We start from the raw sequence: 20,000 nt of genomic DNA, 5'->3' as shown, positions 1-20,000 counted from the left end.
ATCTGTCAAAAGCGTTTGACAGTGTCAGCCATAAAATCCTGCTTAACAAATTGAAAAATCATGGAATAGACAACTATTGGTTCAGAAGTTATCTATTTACAAGAATGCAGTCAGTCAAAATTCATAACAATATGTCAACTAAAAAAACATTCTCTTTAGGTGTCTCACAAGGCTCCATATTAGGCCCGATCCTGTTCACTATATTCATAAACAATCTATCAAACATTGCAAACAACTGTCTCCTTGTCCAATATGCTGATGACTCTCAGTTTCTTCACACTGCCCCGGTAAGCAATTGATATGAATTGATAAAAAATACGCAACAGACTTACAGAAGCAAAGATGTATTTTGACAACAACGGCCTCAAACTAAATCCCGATAAAACCCAATGCATCTTTATAGGCAGTCGGCAAACCATAGACAAAATACCCATAAACACAATCATAGAATTTGAAGGCTATCATATCAAACCAAGCATTACTGTGAAAAATCTAGGTGTACACATAGACAGATACATGACTTTCGAAACACACATAGACAACATTCACAAAAAAGAGGTGGGCACACTGATATACCTAAATCACATTAAAAACAAAATCCCCACTGAGACGAGAATTATTGTTGTACAAACACTTTCACTAAGTATTATAAACTACTGCTCCGACATATGGGGCTCAACCAACAAAACTCAAATACAAAAAACACAAAAACTACAAAACTTTGCCGCAAGAGTGGCAATAGGCAACATAAATAAACATGACCACATAACCCCCACTTGAAAAAATTTGAATGGTTAAAAGTTCCTCAAAAATGTCATTAAGGGCAATTATCCTCATTGGTTAATGCCTCTACAAACAATTGGTAACAAAATAGGCTTCCAAACCAGGCAGATTAAATCTCTGCACATCAAAAGATCATACACGGAAACAGGGTCAAAGCAAATGCAAATCCGAGGACCCAAGATCTGGAACAACCTACCACAAAACATTAGAAACACCTCTAACCTGATTACTTTCAAAAAGAAATTAAAGGAGTATCTCTTAAATTGTCAATGACATAAGGCCTTTACATACAAAGCCAAACCATGCAACTCTATTTCTAATGATGTGACCATCATATTCTATTTAATTTTATTTTATATCTCCCCCACCAATGTATTTGCCATTGTTTCTACTTATTCTGAATTACTGTGCGATGCCACAATCTATGTAAAAAGAAGAACCATTATAAGTAATGGAATAATGTATTTTGACTTTGACTTTGGCTTTGACTCTCTCTTTCATATTCTCTCTCTTTCTTTCATATTCTCTCTCTCTCTTTCATATTCTCTCTCTCTCTTTCATATTCTCTCTCTCTCTTTCATATTCTCTCTTCTCTCTCTCTCATATTCTCTCTCTCTCATATTCTCTCTCTCTCTCTCTCATATTCTCTCTCTCTCTCATATTCTCTCTCTCTCTCATATTCTCTCTCTCATATTCTCTCTCTCTCTAATATTCTCTCTCTCATATTCTCTCTCTCTCATATATTCTCTCTCTCTCTCTCTCTCATATTCTCTCTCTCTCATATTCTCTCTCTATCCCTTTCACATTCTCTCTCTATCTCTTTCATAATCTCTCTCTATCTCTTTCATAATCTCTCTCTATCTCTTTCATAATCTCTCTCTATCTCTCATATTCTCTCTCTATCTCTTTCATATTCTCTCTCTATCTCTTTCATATTCTCTCTCTATCTCTTTCATATTCTCTCTCTCTCTTTCATATTCTCTCTCTCTTTCATATTCTCTCTCTCTCTCTTTCAGATTCTCTCTCATATTCTCTATCTCTCTCTCATATTCTCTCTCTCTCTCATATTCTCTCTCTCTCATATTCTCTCTCTCTCTCATATTCTCTCTCTCTCTCATATTCTCTCTCTCTCTCTCATATTCTCTCTCTCTCTCTCATATTCTCTCTCTATCTCTTTCATATTCTCTCTCTATCCTTTTCATATTCTCTCTCTCTCTCTTTCATATTCTCTCTCTATCTCTTTTGTATTCTCTCTCTATCTCTTTCATATTCTCTCTCTATCTCTTTCATATTCTCTCTCTATCTCTTTCATATTCTCTCTCTATCTCTTTCATATCTATCTCTATCTCTTTCATATTATATCTCTATCTCTTTCATATTCTCTCTCTCTCTCTCATATTCTCTCTCTCTCTCATATTCTCTCTCTCTCATATATTCTCTCTTACATATTCTCTCTCTCTCATATTCTCTCTCTATCTCTTTCATATTCTCTCTATATCCCTTTCACATTCTCTCTCTATCTCTTTCATATTCTCTCTCTATCTCTTTCATATTCTCTCTCTATCTCTTTCATATTCTCTCTCTATCTCTTTCATATTCTCTCTCTATCTCTTTCATATTCTCTCTCTATCTCTTTCATATTCTCTCTCTATCTCTTTCATATTCTCTCTCTATCGTTTTCATATTCTCTCTCTATCTCTTTCATATTCTCTCTTCCTCTCCTATATTCTCTCTCTCTCATATATTCTCTCTCTCTCTCATATATTCTCTCTCTCTCATATATTCTCTCTCTCTCATATATTCTCTCTCTCTCATATATTCTCTCTCTCTCTCTCATTCTCTCTCTCTCTCTCTCATATTCTCTCTTTCTCTCATATTCTCTCTCTCTCTTTCTCATATTCTCTCTCTCTGTCTCTTTCTCATATTCTCTCTCTCTCTCTGTCTCTTTCTCATATTCTCTCTCTCTCTCTCTCTGTCTCTTTCTCATATTCTCTCTCTCTCTCTCTCTGTCTCTTTCTCATATTCTCTCTCTCTCTCTCTCTCTCTGTCTCTTTCTCATATTCTCTCTCTTTCTCATATTCTCTCTCTCTCTCTCTTTCATATTCTCTCTCTCTCATATTCTCTCTCTCATAATCTCTCTCTATGTGTGCTGTGTGGTGCAGCGGTAGTGTTCTCGTCTAGCAATCTTGCTGACCTGCGTTCGAATCCCTCGCCGCCAGTGGATGGTAACCCCGGCCATTCCACACAGGGGATAGTTTAGAAGCAAAATTAAACAGACAGTATGTCACACCAAGAATATCAATTGTAATAAATAGAATCAAAACTAAACTTTAACTATCTCTCTCATATTCTCACTCTCTCTCATATTCTCTCTCTCTCTCATATTCTCTCTCTCTCATATTCTTTCTCTCTCATATTCTCTCTCTCTCTCATTCTCTCTCTCTCTCTCATATTCTCTCTTTCTCTCATATTCTCTCTTTCTCTCATATTCTCTCTTTCTCTCTTTCTCATATTCTCTCTCTCTGTCTCTTTCTCATATTCTCTCTCTCTCTGTCTCTTTCTCATATTCTCTCTCTCTCTCTGTCTCTTTCTCATATTCTCTCTCTCTCTCTCTGTCTCTTTCTCATATTCTCTCTCTCTCTGTCTCTTTCTCATATTCTCTCACTCTCTCTGTCTCTTTCTCATATTCTCTCTCTCTCTGTCTCTTTCTCATATTCTCTCTCTCTCTCTCCCTCTCTTTCATATTCTCTCTCTCTCATATTCTCTCTCTCATAATCTCTCTCTATGTGTGCTGTGTGGTGCAGCGGTAGTGTTCTCGTCTAGCAATCTTGCTGACCTGCGTTCGAATCCCTCGCCGCCAGTGGATGGTAACCCCGGCCATTCCACACAGGGGATAGTTTAGAAGCAAAATTAAACAGACAGTATGTCACACCAAGAATATCCATTGTAATAAATGGAATCAAAACTAAACCTTAACTATCTCTCTCATATTCTCTCTCTCTCTCATATTCTCTCTCTCTCATATTCTCTCTCTCTCTCATATTCTCTCTCTCTCATATTCTCTCTCTCTCTCATTCTCTCTCTCTCTCATATTCTCTCTCTCTCTCATATTCTCTCTCTCTCTTATATTCTCTCTCTCTCTCATATCCTCTCTCTCTCTCTCTCTCTCTCTCATATATCCTCTATATCTCTCTCTCTCTCATATATCCTCTATATCTCTCTCTCTCTCATATATCCTCTATCTCTCTCTCATACCCCCCCCTCTCTCTCTCTCATATCCCCCCCCCTCTCTCTCATATTCTCTCTCTCTCTCATATCCTCTCTCTCTCATATTCTCTCTCTCACTCATATTCTCTCTCTCTCTTGCACTCATATTCTCTCTCTCTCTTGCACTCATATTCTCTCTCTCACTCAGATTCTCTCTCTCTCGCTCTCTCTCACTCATATTCTCTCTCTCTCACTCATATTATCTCTCACTCATATTATCTCTCTCACTCATATTATCTCTCTCTCACTCATATTCTCTCTTTCTCACTCATATTCTCTCTCTCACTCATATTCTTGCTCTCTCTCTTTCTCCCCCCCCCCTCTCTCTATCTCATATTCTCTCTTTCTCTCATATTCTCTCTCTCTGTCTCTTTCTCATATTCTCTCTCTGTTTCTTTCTCACATTCTCTCTCTCTCTGTCTCTTTCTCACATTCTCTCTCTCTCTCTGTCTCTTTCTCATATTCTATCTCTCTCTCTCATATTCTCTTTCTCTCTCATATTCTCTTTTCTCTCAATTTCTCTTTTTTCTCATATTCTCTCTCTCATATTCTCTCTCTCTTTCTTATATTCTCTCTCTCTCTCTGTCTCTCTCTGTCATATTCTTTCTCTCATATTCTCTCTATCTCTCATTTTCTCTCCCTTTCTCATATTCTGTCCCTCTCTCATATTCTCTCCCTCTGTCTCTCTCTGTCTCATATTCTCATATTCTCTCTATCTCTCATATTCTCTCTCTCTTATATTCGCTCTCTCTCTCCTATTCTTTCTCTCATATTATCTCTATCTCTCATATTCTCTCTCTCTCTTTTTTTCTCTCTCTCTCATATTCTCTCTCTCTCACTCATATTCTTTCTCTCTCTTTCTCCCCCCCTCTCTCTTTCTCTCATATTCTCTCTGTCTCTTTCTCATATTCTCTCTCTCTCTGTTTCTTTCTCACATTCTCTCTCTCTTTCTCATATTCTCTCTCTCTCTGTCTCTTTCTCATATTCTCTCTCTCTTTCTCATATTTTCTCTCTCTCTCATAATCTCTCTTTCTCATATTCTCTCTCTTTCTCTCATATTCTCTCTCTCATATTCTCTCTCTTTCTCTCATATCCTCTCTCTCTCTCTCATATCCTCTCTCTCTCTCTCATATATCCTCTATCTCTCTCTCTCTCCCATATATCCTCTATCTCTCTCTCTCTCCCATATATCCTCTATCTCTCTCTCTCTCTCATATCCCCCCCTCTCTCTCTCTCATATTTTCTCTCTCTCTCATATTCTCTCTCTCTCTCTCATATCCTCTCTCTCTCTCTCATATCCTCTCTCTTTCTCTCTTTTTTCTCTCTCTCATATCCTCTCTCTCTCACTCATATTCTCTCTCTCTTGCACTCATATTCTCTCTCTCTCTTGCACTCATATTCTCTCTCTCTCACTCATATTCTCTCTCTCTCTCGCTCTCTCTCACTCATATTCTCTCTCTCTCTCACTCATATTATCTCTCTCTCACTCATATTCTCTCTTTCTCACTCATATTCTCTCTCTCATATTCTTGTTCTCTCTCTTTCTCCCCCTCCCCTCTCTCTATCTCTTATTCTCTCTCTTTCTCTCATATTCTCTCTCTCTGTTTCTTTCTCATATTCTCTCTCTCTGTTTCTTTCTCACATTCTCTCTCTCTCTGTCTCTTTCTCATATTCTATCTCTCTGTCTCATATTCTCTTTTTCTCTCATATTCTCTTTTCTCTCAATTTCTCTTTTTTCTCATATTCTCTCTCTCTCATATTCTCTATCTCTCTCTTTCTTATATTCTCTCTCTCTCTGTCATATTCTTTCTCTCTCATATTCTCTCTATCTCTCATTTTCTCTCCCTTTCTCATATTCTGTCCCTCTCTCATATTCTCTCTCTCTGTCTCTCTCTGTCTCATATTCTCATATTCTCTCTCTCTTATATTCGCTCTCTCTCATATTCTTTCTCTCATATTATCTCTATCTCTCATATTCTCTCTCTCACTCATATTCTCTCTCTCACTCATATTATCTCTCATATTCTATCTCTCACTCATATTCTCTCTGTCATATTCTCTCTCTCACTCATATTCTTTTTCTCTCACTCATATTCTCTCTCTCACTCATATTCTCTCTCTCACTCTCACTCATATTCTTTCTCTCTCTCACTCATATTCTCTCTCACTCATATTCTCTCTCTCTCACTCATATTCTCTCTCTCACTCATATTCTCTCTCTCTCACTCATGTTCTCTCTCTCACTCGCTCTCACTCATGTTCTCTCTCTCACTCGATCTCACTCATGTTCTCTCTCTCACTTGCTCTCACTCATATGCTCTCTCTCTCTCTCACTCATATTCTCTTTCTCTCTCTCAATTGGAAACAGGTAACCATCATTCCCATTCCAAAACCAGGACGGCCTGATGAATATAGGCCGATTTCTCTGACGTCCTGCCTGTCTAAAACCTGTGAAAGAATTCTCCTTACTCGTTTACTCCACCAGATCAAAGACATGATCCATCCCTCTGTCTTTGGCTTTCAAAAAGGGAGAGGAACACAAATGTGTCTAGCACAGTACCTAAATGGACGTAATGCACAGTCTTCTTACTTCATAGATTTTAAGGGAGTATTTGACAATGCATGCCCAGTTCTTAGTATGCTGCCACCGAATGCCTTCAAACCCCTTGAAGTTTTACAGAACAAGGCCATGAGAATTATACTTGGATGCCCAATGACTGCTAAAGTTCTCGTCATGAGGAAAGAGTTAGACCTCCCTTCTATTCACAGTCGTGTCATGCAAGTTAACACCATACTTGGCATCAGACTCCTGCAGCTTCAGCCTAGACCACAAATCTCTAATATCCTATCAAATGAGATAAATTATAGAGTTAGGTATGCCCGACCTCGATACTCCAATCTCATACAGTCCAACTTACAATGGAAAACTTAAACTGCTCATACTATCATGTTCTTCAATGTATGGAACAACGAAGCTATTAATATTCCAGATACAGTAATTGCTTCTCCTTGGCACAGAACTCATGTACATGCTTATATTGATAAATTAATAGGGTCTAAATCTTTGGCTTCAAAAATGGAACTAAAAGCTCACTACTTGAAATATATAGATGGCATTCTACATCCCTCTCATGGTACGCCCCCACTTGCAATCTACTGTGATGCCTCCACTGATCCTCATGGAGCAACAGGGATTGGTGTGCTAATTCCTGATATAGATCTTGAAGAAAGTGTGTGCATTTCCAACTGGACAAGCACAACTGGTGCCGAGTCAGTAGCTATACATCATGCCATTAAGAAAGGTAGTGAGCAGCAGCGACACCTGGCTGTCTTTACAGACAGCCAAGGCGCTCTCCACAGGCTTACTGCATTTAATCCAGAAAACATGATAACTAGGAATATCCTTCACCAAATTTCCAAACTATCAGAATGGGGTACTCAAGTGTCACTATACTGGATACCCTCTCATATAGGATTATCACTATGTGATAGGGTTGATCATTTAGCCAGGTAAGCACTTTCCCATGAAGATCCATATTATGTAATACCACTATCTCTCAATCAAATGAAAAAACGAGTTATCAACTGTCTTAGAGATTATGAGGGTCAGGTATGGACCACTGAAAAGATGAAAAAAAAAAAATGGACATGGTACTGTCTGGCATTACGAGAGTATTGCTGGGACATCAAATTTAGACAAACCCTATAAAGTCTATCATGGACTGTCTAGGAGACAACAGGTTACATTAACTAGGCTACACATAGGATATCAGTACACTATACAATATGTACAGGATGCAGTTTTGGATGCAAAACCTGTTTCATATCACCACTGCAAACTGTGCAAGGCACCCAAGTTGCATAATCTCACTCATTACTTACTCTGTTGCATAAAGACTACATCCTATCGATCAAGTAGTACTGTTCACAGATTAGCACTTGTTGATTATATTAACTTTATTATAGACACTGGTCTTGTCTTTGACATGATTAGTGATACAAACGTTTTTTTACCAGCCAGATGATAATTTAATACAGTGATAATAGCACAGCCCTTCAGGCATGTATGTGACACTAATGTTTGACTGATGGCCCTCTACAAAAATAGAAGCACAGCCAGTTTGGATAGATGCTTTGGTATCTTACCCTGGCTTTTTGCGGGGCATGTACACTGTTCTGTAAATAAATGTTATCAAATCAAATCAAATCTCACTCATATTCTCTCTCTCTCTCTCGCTCACTCATATTCTCTTTCTCTCTCACTCATATTCTCTCTCTCTCACACTCATATTCTCTCTCTCTCTCTCTCTCACACTCATATTCTCTCTCTCTCTCTCTCTCTCACACTCATATTCTCTCTCTCTCTCTCTCTCTCACACTCATATTCTCTCTCTCTCTCTCTCACACTCATATTCTCTCTCTCTCTCTCTCTCACACTCATATTCTCTCTCTCTCTCTCACACTCATATTCTCTCTCTCTCTCTCACTCATATTCTCTCTCTCTCTCTCTCACTCATATTCTCTCTCTCTCTCTCTCACTCATATTCTCTCTCTCTCTCTCTCTCACTCATATTCTCTCTCTCTCTCTCTCACTCATATTCATTCTCTCTCTCTCTCTCTCTCTCTCTCTCTCTCTCTCTCTCTCTCTCTCTCTCCTATCCTCTATGTCTCTCTTGCCCTGACTCTTTGTCACTCTCTCATTTTATATCTGTCTGTCTGTGTCTCTTTGCCTCTGTCTCTGTTTGACTGTCTGTCTTTGTATGTCTATCTGTCTATCTGTCTGCCTCTGTCTATCTGTTTGTATCTGTCTGTCTCTATCTATCTGTCTATCTGTCTCTATCTATCTGTCTGTCTGTCTGTCTGTCTGTCTGTCTGTCTGTCTGTCTGTCTGTCTGTCAGTCAGTCAGTCAGTCACACTCATTACTACTGCCACTGCACTGCACTTTCACGCACTTTCTTCCCTTTCTTCCTTTTTCTTTTTTATTCTTGTCATTCTATTTTTCCGTCACCCTCATAGTTTCCTTTCCTCCCTCATTTTCATCTTTCAGGACTTGTTGAATGCTAATTTGATTCTTTTCATTCACAGCAGGATGAGGTCCTTCACATCATGGGTCATTCTGCCCATATTAAGTGGGTTATTGTTAACGTCAGCGGAAAACAGAATTGATGACTATCAGCCACAGCATGTACACATAGTTATTGGAGGTAATGATAATGATCATTGTTATTGTTTTTCTTATTATTAATTCTAATTTTTATCACTACTATTATTGATAATGACTTGGGAATAGAGGTGACATAAAAGGTCTTTTAAAATCTTCAGAAGTTTTAAAAAGTTCCAGCTTGTTCATTCTTACTACAATCTAAATTCTTTGGCTCATTATCAGGTACATTACAATTGTATAACTTTCCATAAATAACCGCCAGTATAAAAGAAAAAAACTGTATTACATTTAGTATCCAAATTATAAGTAGTATAGAAAAAAACAATTAATAATCTCCTCTCAGTTTAGAAAACCACTCACTAATTATCCTTTTCCTGCTGCTCACAGAGACTTCCAAGGACATGGTTATTACTTGGACCACCTTCTCTGACACTCCCTCAAGTGTCGTTGAATTTGGGAATGCTGGGCTGACCGAAACGGCCACAGGAAGCAGTACCCAGTTCACAGATGGTGGCAGTGAACACAGGAACTTGTGGATGCATAGGGTCATACTGAAGGATCTGCATCCAGACACTATGTATTGTGAGTCCTTTGGTTTTAAAGCTGGGGAGTCTCTAGCATTATGTTATTAGGATATGATGAGATGCATTTTTTGTGAACTTGAAAAAAACTACTTAAAATTGTGATTTATGTAAGTGTTTTTATGATGTGGGGAGAGAGGTTTTTGTCTTCATATGAATTAAGTGAAATGGAATTTAGATGATTTTTTTTGCAGGATTGGTAATGATTTCATAGAAACTGTTTTTGTTTTAGTTTTCTTATTCTAAAGAAAGAGAATCACTGACTGTACTTAACCCAATGCCCCCAGGGAAAATTAACAAAAAAATGGGGTAAATGCTGTGCCCATTTTCTATATTTTTTGTGTGAAATGTCTGCCCATAGATGGCTCTGCTAGTGCTTAGCCACAAAGGAGTCAATTAGTAGACCTTGTGAACGTACCTGATTTGAATTGGTGGGAAAAACAGATTTTTTTTTTACTAGTGCTATGAATATTGATGGTGTTATTTTTATTATAAACATTATAATTATCATAATCTTTTTTAATATTAGTAACAGCAAAATAAGATAACGTAAAATATTTCGTTAATCAAAGAAAAGGGTGAACAGGCGAGACGGGCAGTACTCATAACTGGTTCATTTGTGACTTTGTACAAGTATAGCCATCTATGTGTAAAAACAATCAAATAAGTACTAACAGTGGGCATAGCACGTGTCTACCCGTCGTACCTGTCGGCAAGGGGTTAAATGCTTGATCTCTGGAAAAGATGAAAACATTCATTAGAAAGCTGTTAGAAATAAACAAAGTAGGATCAGTAAAGTATTGACATGGTCATTTGTATTTTCCCTATGCTGCACCAGTAAAATATGGTGCATCTCTTCATATGTTTCAAAAGGGATGATACAAAGTAGAAATGCGGCAATTACTAGCTTTCGAAAGTTATTCTTTTTCCTTGATATTAAAAAAAATTAAATTGATCCATGTTAAAGAAAAGTATCAATAATGTTTTTCTTCCTTGACAGTCTACCACTGTGGCAGTCAGCTGGGTTGGTCAGAACTGTTTGTTTTCAAGACCTGGAAGAATGGGACTGACTGGCCTGTGTCAGTAGCTATGTATGGTGACATGGGAGCAGTCAATGCTCAGTCTCTGCCAAGGTATGTCATTGTGTATGTGTATTAAAAATGGAACTTATTCTGTGAATTGGTAATTAATTATTTTATTTATTTTTTTAATATTTTATAAGGCACCTGTGGTTGCCCAAGTTCATATAAATACATTTATAATTATCATTTTTAATCAGCCTAACATTAGGAAGAATATATTCAGGTCTCACTGTGTGCTAACCTATGCTGTACCAACATCTTTTTACATTTGTATATATATATATATATATATTATTTTTATCATTATCATCATGAGTTATATATTCTTTTATTATCATTAATTTATTTATTGTTATTTTTATTACATCATCACATAATCATTATCTATTTATTTTTCCATTTTCTTTTTCTTTTATTATTATCAGTATTTTGTTAAGCTTTCCAATCTGTTTTTCTTTTCCGTTTCTTGTTTTCAGGTTACAGGAAGAGGTCCAGAGAGGAATGTATGATGCTGTGATTCACGTGGGAGACTTTGCATACAACATGGACTCGGTAAGATATCTCTGTAAAAATTTACTCTATTAATTAAAGGAAATTTGTTGACTTGGTGTGTAAGTATGCTGAATGTGTTATGCATGTAAACTATATATTCAATGTGAGTATGTTTGCTTATAGCTCTTGCAAATCTTTGCTAGGTGATGTGGTATTAGATTTGAAAGCCTGTTGTCTTAACAACACCATCTGTTCATTCTCCCAAAAGGACAATGCTCGTGTCGGAGACGAATTCATGCGACAGATTCAACCCATTGCTGCATATGTGCCTTATCTGACTTGTCCTGGTAACCACGAGCAGATGTAGTAAGTTTTCCTCTTGTACTTCTTTTTTTTTCATGTTTATCTGACTTTGATTGTTTTGAATGGTCATTTCACTCGTCATGAAAATGAAATGTAAACTTTATATATTAGGTGTTATGCTAGAGGCTGGATATTGCGATACTACCTCCATCTCAGTTTGACTTGTGTGTATAATGAGACAGATCTAGATTAAAGAAGTGGCAAAAAAAGAAAGAGGAAGAGTGAAAAAAGAGAAAGATAATGAGAAAGAGAGCAAGATAAAAAGAGAAAAGGAGGATATTAACCACCATGTGTTTTTTCATGTTACCTTAGTCCTGTCACAGGATACTGATGCTGCATCACTTCACTTGAATAAATCCCAAAACAATAGATTTCATTCAAACCCTGTCTTATATTAACTAGTAGTAGGTTATACATTTTTCTGGCTACGGAAGTTGTTGCTTAGCAATTTCCTGTGATTTTGTGATTTTTGCACTCATAATATGTCAGCATTTGTTTGTCAGTTGAGCTGGCTAGAGGCCTCTATTGCAAAGTTAGGTAAACAATATGGAAACTTAAAATATGTATGTCAATACTATACATTGCACAACAAATATGTGTCTCTTCTATAGCAACTTCAGTAACTACAGAGCAAGATTCAGCATGCCCAACCATGAGGACACGGAAAACCTTTTCTTCAGTTGGAACATGGGTCCAGTTCATTTTATTGCTGTTAACACTGAGGCATATTATTTCCTGGAGTATGGCCTCAAACCTCTCTCTCGTCAGTATGACTGGCTCATCAAGGACTTGGAGGTAAATTATAGGAGTATGTTAATAGCTTATGATACAGTGAAAACTGAGGCACTTGAAGGATTAATCAGTTGATGCCGGGAATGCTTGCATACATGCACTCCACTGCGGTTCTGCGTAATTTATTATTTTTTCATATGTAAATGGCTCTACAAGTTCTTAATCACAATGGAGTCAGCTACTAGTCCTGTCTGATATCACTATTATTATCATTACCAATATCGTTTATGATAGTTGTTAGTATCATTGATTTATCTTTAATCTAACCTGCTAAACAGCAAAGTAATTTAAATTCATATGTAATAATTGAAGCAGCTAGAAAACAAACAAGAGTAATTAAAGTTAGTGGCCACTGTGCAGTGACCACTCCATAGAGCATGCAATTCTTGGATATTTACTTCATGTCTTGTGCTTTGTCAAAATTGTTATGTAATTTGATGTTAATGTGATGCTGCTTATGTCTTTGTCTCACCTAATAATATTTCAACAAGGAAAAAGACATATGAATTTCATTCTTGTTTTTTCTAATAGTTTGCAAAAAAATGGAGCATGAGATTAGAAAATAGGGTAGGGGCAATTAACAACTCAAAATTATTATTGATTTTTTTTTTTCTTGCAATTAATATTTTACATACCTACCATGATCCCACTTGACTTTTTTCATCTGCTGTAGTAATGATAGGCCTAGGGCTTTGCCTAGAATACCATAACGCATCAATTGCAGTATTAAAAATTGGCCAGTACTGTGCTTGTTGGCATGCATTGGGAATTTTCCATTTATGGCTAGCTCGTTTGGTACATCAAAAATGATATTAAGTGATTAATAAATTGTTGCTGGTTTTTTAAACAAAATTGAAGTGGGGAGGGAGAGGGTCAGTTAAACCTCTTTCATTTGGGAATTTATCCTTTCTTTTCAATATTTTTCACAATTAGTGCTATTTCTGTATTAATTGAAAAAGAATGAAAGAAGCAGCATATACAAAAAATGGCCAGATACTTAAATTAAATTTATTAAATGTGGCTATTGAAGTATATTTTTGAGACTACCATTTATTATTCTGGTTATTATGTCTTTTCAAAGGTTAAATGTGGATTGCAACTAAGGATATTAAATAAATTATTTAAACCATTATACTATGTACACACAAATCTTTATTTGTCTAGAAAAATAGTTTTATCCCTATTGTAAATGAAACCTTAAATTTCTATTGGATTAAAGAGAGAGAGAGGAAATGATGTAAAATTTGCTTCTAGCCAAAGAAAATCAGTATTAGTTGCATATAAACCTATGCAAGAGTTTCCTCTTGTTCTTGGTACTCCTTGATTCCTCTTAATACAACAGTCTTCATTAAGCAAGATGTTCCAGAGGTGAAACCCATACTAGTATGGATGTGATTGAGTAACTTCTTTATAACCTGCTTTTTCTGAGCTCTTCCCTGAAAGAAGAAAAGGGTTACACAGTAAGAAAGAAAGAAATGTTACCCGTCAAGGAAAATAGGCAAATTATCAATATATCCCCCCCCCCCTCCCACACACACACAAATATTTGTAACTAAGACTTCCTACCACTTACTGAATTTGACCACCAGAAATGGACAAGCTGATGCTCATCCATAAAGTTGTGAAATTCCTCTAGGGTGAGAACACTTTTGTACATCTCCTCAGAAGGAAAGACAGCCAGCACCAGTCCATTTATATTTGGCTTTGCCCCAATTATGCTCAAGTTGTCCAGGACATTTGAAATGGTTTGCAAACTGTAAAATATTTGTGAAAATTAACCAATTTTTGTTAAGATATATGCAAATTACCGATAAATGGTAAATGTTCTATAGTTTTTCATTATTATTGCACTAAACAAATATCCAGTATTAAATTCCTTTCCCTCTGTTTAAATCAATAATAAAATTGAAGTAATTTATAGAATTGTGATTGTACATACCTTGATATTATTTCAAAGCATACTAAGAAAATGAAGAAATTTCCTTTTTGCAACATATCCATAGTTGGCTTGTCTGCATTGTCCCTGTAAATAATGCAATACCAATTTAGTGACAAGTATAATCTCATAATGACTATTCAAATGGTATCAAGCAGAAAAAGTTGTTATTGAAAATAAATATATGATCCAGAATGACATTTCTAAATACTTGTGTAAATAAGCTTAAGTGTTAAGTTAAATAAACTTTCTACAACTTTATTTGATCATAATGCAGTCACAGTTCAATGTATGGCTAATCTTTTCAGTGAAATAGTAAAAAAAAAAAAAAAAATTAAAATTCTCACATACACTTTCAAGTTGATATCAGACATATGCTTTTTCCTCATGGACAACTGTGCTTGATAACATATCAACTCAGTTTTGATGATATCTCCAACACTCTTATTCCCAGCTATCTGTCAAAAATATGATTAGTGTTACTTTATTGCAAAGAACATTTCCATGTAAAGTTATTCTACTGTGGTAACAAATGATTACATTTCACAGAAGAAGTATCACATACCACAACATTCAATGATTTAGAAAAAGGACTGTTCAGAGATGTCTGATAATAATTTCTCTTGTTGTCCTTCATTTGCATCATTGGCAGCTGTTGCATGGGTAGATTGCTGTCCTTCTTTTGTGGCACATAACACATGCCAAGTGTTGTAATTTTTATGGCCTGACAAGCATGGGTGACTTCAATGGAAGCTTGAAGTTCTGCCAATCCTGAAGTGTTTTTTTTGGCTGGTTCAGTTGCATCTGTTTGTTTGCTTGTTTTGTTCTGACTGTCTTCCTCGTCCTGAAAGCGCTTCTGTTTGATAGAAAGGGAAGATTATTGCTTCATTTAATTTTAACTTGTGAAACTTTCAGTTAAGTAGAATGTGGCTGGTTATCATTGCTAACATACCTTATGCAATGATATTGCTGAATTTGAGATCATAAATTTCCCAGCCATCTATCACAGTTCATACCAGTCTGTAATGTTGCAACCATACAAAGGATTCAATTTGAGAATAAGCAGAAAATTTGTATACAGAATACTGAGTGACATGTTATTACTTCTATTACTCTCGTATGTATACATCATCGCCCATAGCTTCTGTGTGTTCCTTTACCATTGCTAATGTGATTTGCTCTAACATGCAGTTATGTACACTGGTTTTTGTGGTAGACATGTAAGGTGCATGATCAATGTTGAATCTTTCCATGGTGGAATGGATCGACCCTTTGGTATTTTACTAATTGAAACATTGAGCTCTGTAATGTTCATGGAGATTTGGTGTATCAGAGGCACATATGTGTGTGTGATTAGTCATATCTGCTTGTTTTATGTTGTAGTTGTTTTTGGAAATCTGAAAGATACAAGGGTTCCTTCAGAGCTTTGACCCCAAATATGATGGAAATAAACATTATTCTGTCAGAAATGGATAGTAGGTTTAGTTCTGACCTTATGTTCACACTCCTTGCTGTTCTCAAGGCACAAAGGATAATCCTCATGGCTTCATTTTGCACTACCTCCAAACTATTTATTACTTACTGATTACTTACATTGCAACAAGTATAGTGCATGGTAGTCTACAACTGACCTTATAAAAGCCAAGTAAAATAGTCAAGCAAGCTTAACATTGATGCCATGTTCTCTTCCAACAAGAACTTCCAATGGCTTCAATCTCTCCCAGAGTCTCTTCTTCAGGGAAAGGATCAGGTCTGCATCATATATGTTCACCCCAGGATATTTACACTTATCATATAACATATGTCAAGCTCCTGGTCACCTATGCAAAAAGTGGGTAGGGGTATGATACATGGGTTGAGAGCCATTGTTTTCTCAGCGGAGATGAATAATCCACACTCATAAGCCCTTGCTGTGAGATTGTCTAGAATTATTTACATCTTCTCTTGTGATGATGCTCTGACACATACATCATCAGCATAGCATATAATGGATTCACCATCCCCAAGTGGAATATCTGCTACCAGCTTGGCATCCCAAGTTCAAAAGATTGTGAAGTGGAACTTCTCACTCCCCTGAACAAGACACTTGCAGATCTGTTTGAAAGATACATTCTAATCCAGCTCAATAATTTACCCCAGATACCAAAGCTTACTAATTGTTCTAGAATAACTAATCTGTTTGCAATGTCAAAAGCTCACTTAAGGTCAATAGAAAACAGTGTGCTTCCCTGACTTTGAGCTTGAAAAGTACTCTGCAAAGCAATGTTGTGTGCTACATCCTAATAGAAATCTGTACAATCTGTGAGATAAATGACCTTATAAAAGCCAAGTAAAATAGTCAAGCAAGCTTAACATTGATGCCATGTTCTCTTCCAACAAGAACTTCCAATGGCTTCAATCTCTCCCAGAGTCTCTTCTTCAGGGAAAGGATCAGGTCTGCATCATATATGTTCACCCCAGGATATTTACACTTATCATATAACATATGTCAAGCTCCTGGTCACCTATGCAAAAAGTGGGTAGGGGTATGATACATGGGTTGAGAGCCATTGTTTTCTCAGCGGAGATGAATAATCCACACTCATAAGCCCTTGCTGTGAGATTGTCTAGAATTATTTACATCTTCTCTTGTGATGATGCTCTGACACATACATCATCAGCATAGCATATAATGGATTCACCATCCCCAAGTGGAATATCTGCTACCAGCTTGGCATCCCAAGTTCAAAAGATTGTGAAGTGGAACTTCTCACTCCCCTGAACAAGACACTTGCAGATCTGTTTGAAAGATACATTCTAATCCAGCTCAATAATTTACCCCAGATACCAAAGCTTACTAATTGTTCTAGAATAACTAATCTGTTTGCAATGTCAAAAGCTCACTTAAGGTCAATAGAAAACAGTGTGCTTCCCTGACTTTGAGCTTGAAAAGTACTCTGCAAAGCAATGTTGTGTGCTACATCCTAATAGAAATCTGTACAATCTGTGAGATAAATGACCTTATAAAGTGTACCTGAGTCTGTTCAAAAATATCCTTTCTAGAACTTTGCATACACATAAGGTTACTGAAATTCAGCAGTATTTATCAGTGTTTGATTTTGGTATAGGAATGATTAGACTGTGAGGCCAGGGGCAAGGCAAAATACCTTGTGACAAAACTTAACCTATACAGTTGCAAAAGTGGATTACCAGGTACACTATAGGTAATTCCATTCTCACTTTTCTTTTGATCAGTATGTTGTTCAGTTCCCACTCGGTATGTTCTGCAAAGTCTGAAGGGTTGGTATCAGAACATCCAATCTCAATTGCAAATTTATGTACAATTTTAGACTAAGGTGAGTCTGCATATTTGTGGGAAATTAGCTCAATTTGGACGCTCCAGCCCATTGACTAAGGAGCATATCTGCTTGTGCAAGAGGACTTTGTAACCGCAGGGTTCTAGTTGGTTTGCCCCGAGTCAATTTACCCCCCCTCCCCCCCCCAGACCTCAGACATTGAGGTATTATTGTTGATGCTTTGTAGGAACTGTTCAATGTGTTGATTTCTGAAATGAGTTTTTAATTCCTCCTGAACCCGTGGTAGTATACATGCCCTGGACCCCAGCAGTAATATATAACCATCTGACCAGGGTGCTATGCCCCCTGGACCCCATGGCAATAAGGAAATATGATCTGGCTCTGGCTCTGCCCCATGGATAAAACCACATACTGTTATATAGCAAAACACTGTACTTTTCTTCAGTACCATCTATGGTCAGAATTGCTTGATTTCTAATCCCTTTTTTCGGCATTTGGGGCACTTGTTGTGCTCCAATATCAGGCTTTGATTGAGAATAATGTCCATTTGTCCTGTATATCCACCAAAAGACTTTAAAAATGACACGGAGTCGACGCAGCACTTAAAACGAAACATTTCTCACTGAATGGCCGCCGCACGAGCTGTCAAATCTCCCGGTGAACACACGCATGCGCACTAGGTTATTGTTCAGAATAACGGACATAATTACCAAAAGACGTAAAAGAAGTATAATAAAACTAGAAGAATGCATGGAAAATTTTCCGCGCATGTCAACCAAGAGTACAGTAAAATAAGTGTGTGGAGTGGATACCTTGACGAAAACTAAGACACTTTTCATCTATGGCAAAAGGTGCGCAAATCTAAAATAAGGACAGGGAAGAGAGAAGATCGCCCCTTCATTTTCTAAGTCCCCTTCCATGTTTACTTTGCGAAAAACAAAACAAATGTGACGCGTAACCCATTACTGCGATCCATCAAGTAGTCCATGTATTGCTACGCGCTTGTGAGAAGTCTTATTTTGTCATTACTAGCGTCTGTTTTCCCGAATCCATGTATGTAATGCATTCTTCTAGTTTTATTATACATCTTTTACGTCTTTCGGCAATTATTTATGCTATTCTGAACAATAACCTTGTGCGCATGTTCACCGGGAGATTTGACAGGTTGTCCCAGCGACCATTCAGTGAGAAAGTGCTGCGTCGACTCTGTGTCATTTTTAAAGTCTTTTGGTGGATATACAGAACAAATGGACATTATTCTCAATCAAAGCCTGATATTTGAGCCCAACAAGTGCCCCAAATGCCGAAAAAAGGGATTGGGGCATATATAGATCGTAGTGTATAAATCCCACAGGGTTAGGTTAGGTTGGTTTATAGAGTTTTTCGAAAATTGGCGCGTCGGTCCGTTGACTTTTAAATGTGGCGGCAATGTCCGTAGAGTTTCATTTGCCGATTTAAAGCATTTTTTGTGCTTGTTTTACACATTTCTGTTCTCTAGTTTGCTTATTTAAGCCCGTTTTACCCCGTAATTTCCCTGATCTACTTCATGCCCTCCCCTGCTATCGGGACTTATCAAATCACATCAAGATTGTCGGCTGGAGAATCCGACAGAGATTATCATCAGATTCGTTCTCATCACACGAGGACAAATCTGATGATATAAATATTGTAAGGGAAGACCCGATTGTCATAGTCGGAAAATTAACCGAAAGCATTACATACATGAATTCGGGAAAACTGATGCTAGTAATGACAAAATAAGCCTTCTCACAAGCGCGTAGCAATACATGGACTACTTGATGGATCACAGTAATGAGTTACGCGTCACATTTGTTTTGGCTTTTGCGAAGTAAACATGGAAGGGGACTTAGAAAATGAAGGGTCCATCTTCTGTCTTCTCTGTCCTGTATCTCCCTTATTTTAGATTTGCACACCTTTTGCCATAGATGAAAAGTGTCTTAGTTTTCGTCAAGGTATCCACTCCACACACTTATTTTACTGTACTCTTGGTTGACATGCGCGGAAAATTTTCCGGTTATTGTACATAATAGCATAAAAATGATTACCAAAATACGTAAGAGAAGTATATTAAAAGTAAAGGCACGCATTACATATGTGAATTCGGAAAAACAGATGCTGGTAATTACAAAATAATTATTCTCACAAGTGCAGTCATGAGTTATGCATCACACTTGCTTTGGTCCTTGCAAAGGTAAACACAGTGGGGGACTTAGAAAATGATG

The 20,000-nt window shown here is 37.1% G+C and overlaps 2 protein-coding genes across 2 annotated transcripts in view; one reads left to right on the top strand and one right to left on the bottom strand.

Moving 5' to 3' along the window:
• The window catches only part of LOC125030878 (acid phosphatase type 7-like), a 34,205-nt gene that overhangs the window by 5,489 nt on the left and 8,716 nt on the right, over positions 1–20,000 (top strand). The window contains exons 2-7 of the mRNA XM_047621206.1: positions 9,137–9,255; positions 9,603–9,797; positions 10,797–10,929; positions 11,355–11,430; positions 11,639–11,736; positions 12,345–12,528. Of these exons, the coding sequence (XP_047477162.1) occupies positions 9,141–9,255; positions 9,603–9,797; positions 10,797–10,929; positions 11,355–11,430; positions 11,639–11,736; positions 12,345–12,528 (801 nt within the window). The 5' untranslated portion in view covers positions 9,137–9,140. The remainder of the gene's footprint in view (positions 1–9,136; positions 9,256–9,602; positions 9,798–10,796; positions 10,930–11,354; positions 11,431–11,638; positions 11,737–12,344; positions 12,529–20,000) is intronic.
• The window catches only part of LOC125030893, a 7,310-nt gene continuing 969 nt past the window's right edge, over positions 13,660–20,000 (bottom strand). The window contains exons 2-6 of the mRNA XM_047621228.1: positions 15,027–15,317; positions 14,813–14,919; positions 14,465–14,548; positions 14,099–14,279; positions 13,660–13,961 (exon numbers count right to left, since the gene is read on the bottom strand). Coding sequence (XP_047477184.1) covers positions 13,812–13,961; positions 14,099–14,279; positions 14,465–14,548; positions 14,813–14,919; positions 15,027–15,317 — 813 coding nt within the window. The 3' untranslated portion in view covers positions 13,660–13,811. The remainder of the gene's footprint in view (positions 13,962–14,098; positions 14,280–14,464; positions 14,549–14,812; positions 14,920–15,026; positions 15,318–20,000) is intronic.

This window comes from Penaeus chinensis, chromosome 2, assembly GCF_019202785.1.
Source record: "Penaeus chinensis breed Huanghai No. 1 chromosome 2, ASM1920278v2, whole genome shotgun sequence".
NCBI classification, from domain to species: Eukaryota; Metazoa; Arthropoda; class Malacostraca; order Decapoda; family Penaeidae; genus Penaeus; species Penaeus chinensis.
The sequence above is the reverse complement of the archived record's forward strand: the minus strand, read 5'-3'. Positions and strand labels throughout refer to the sequence as shown.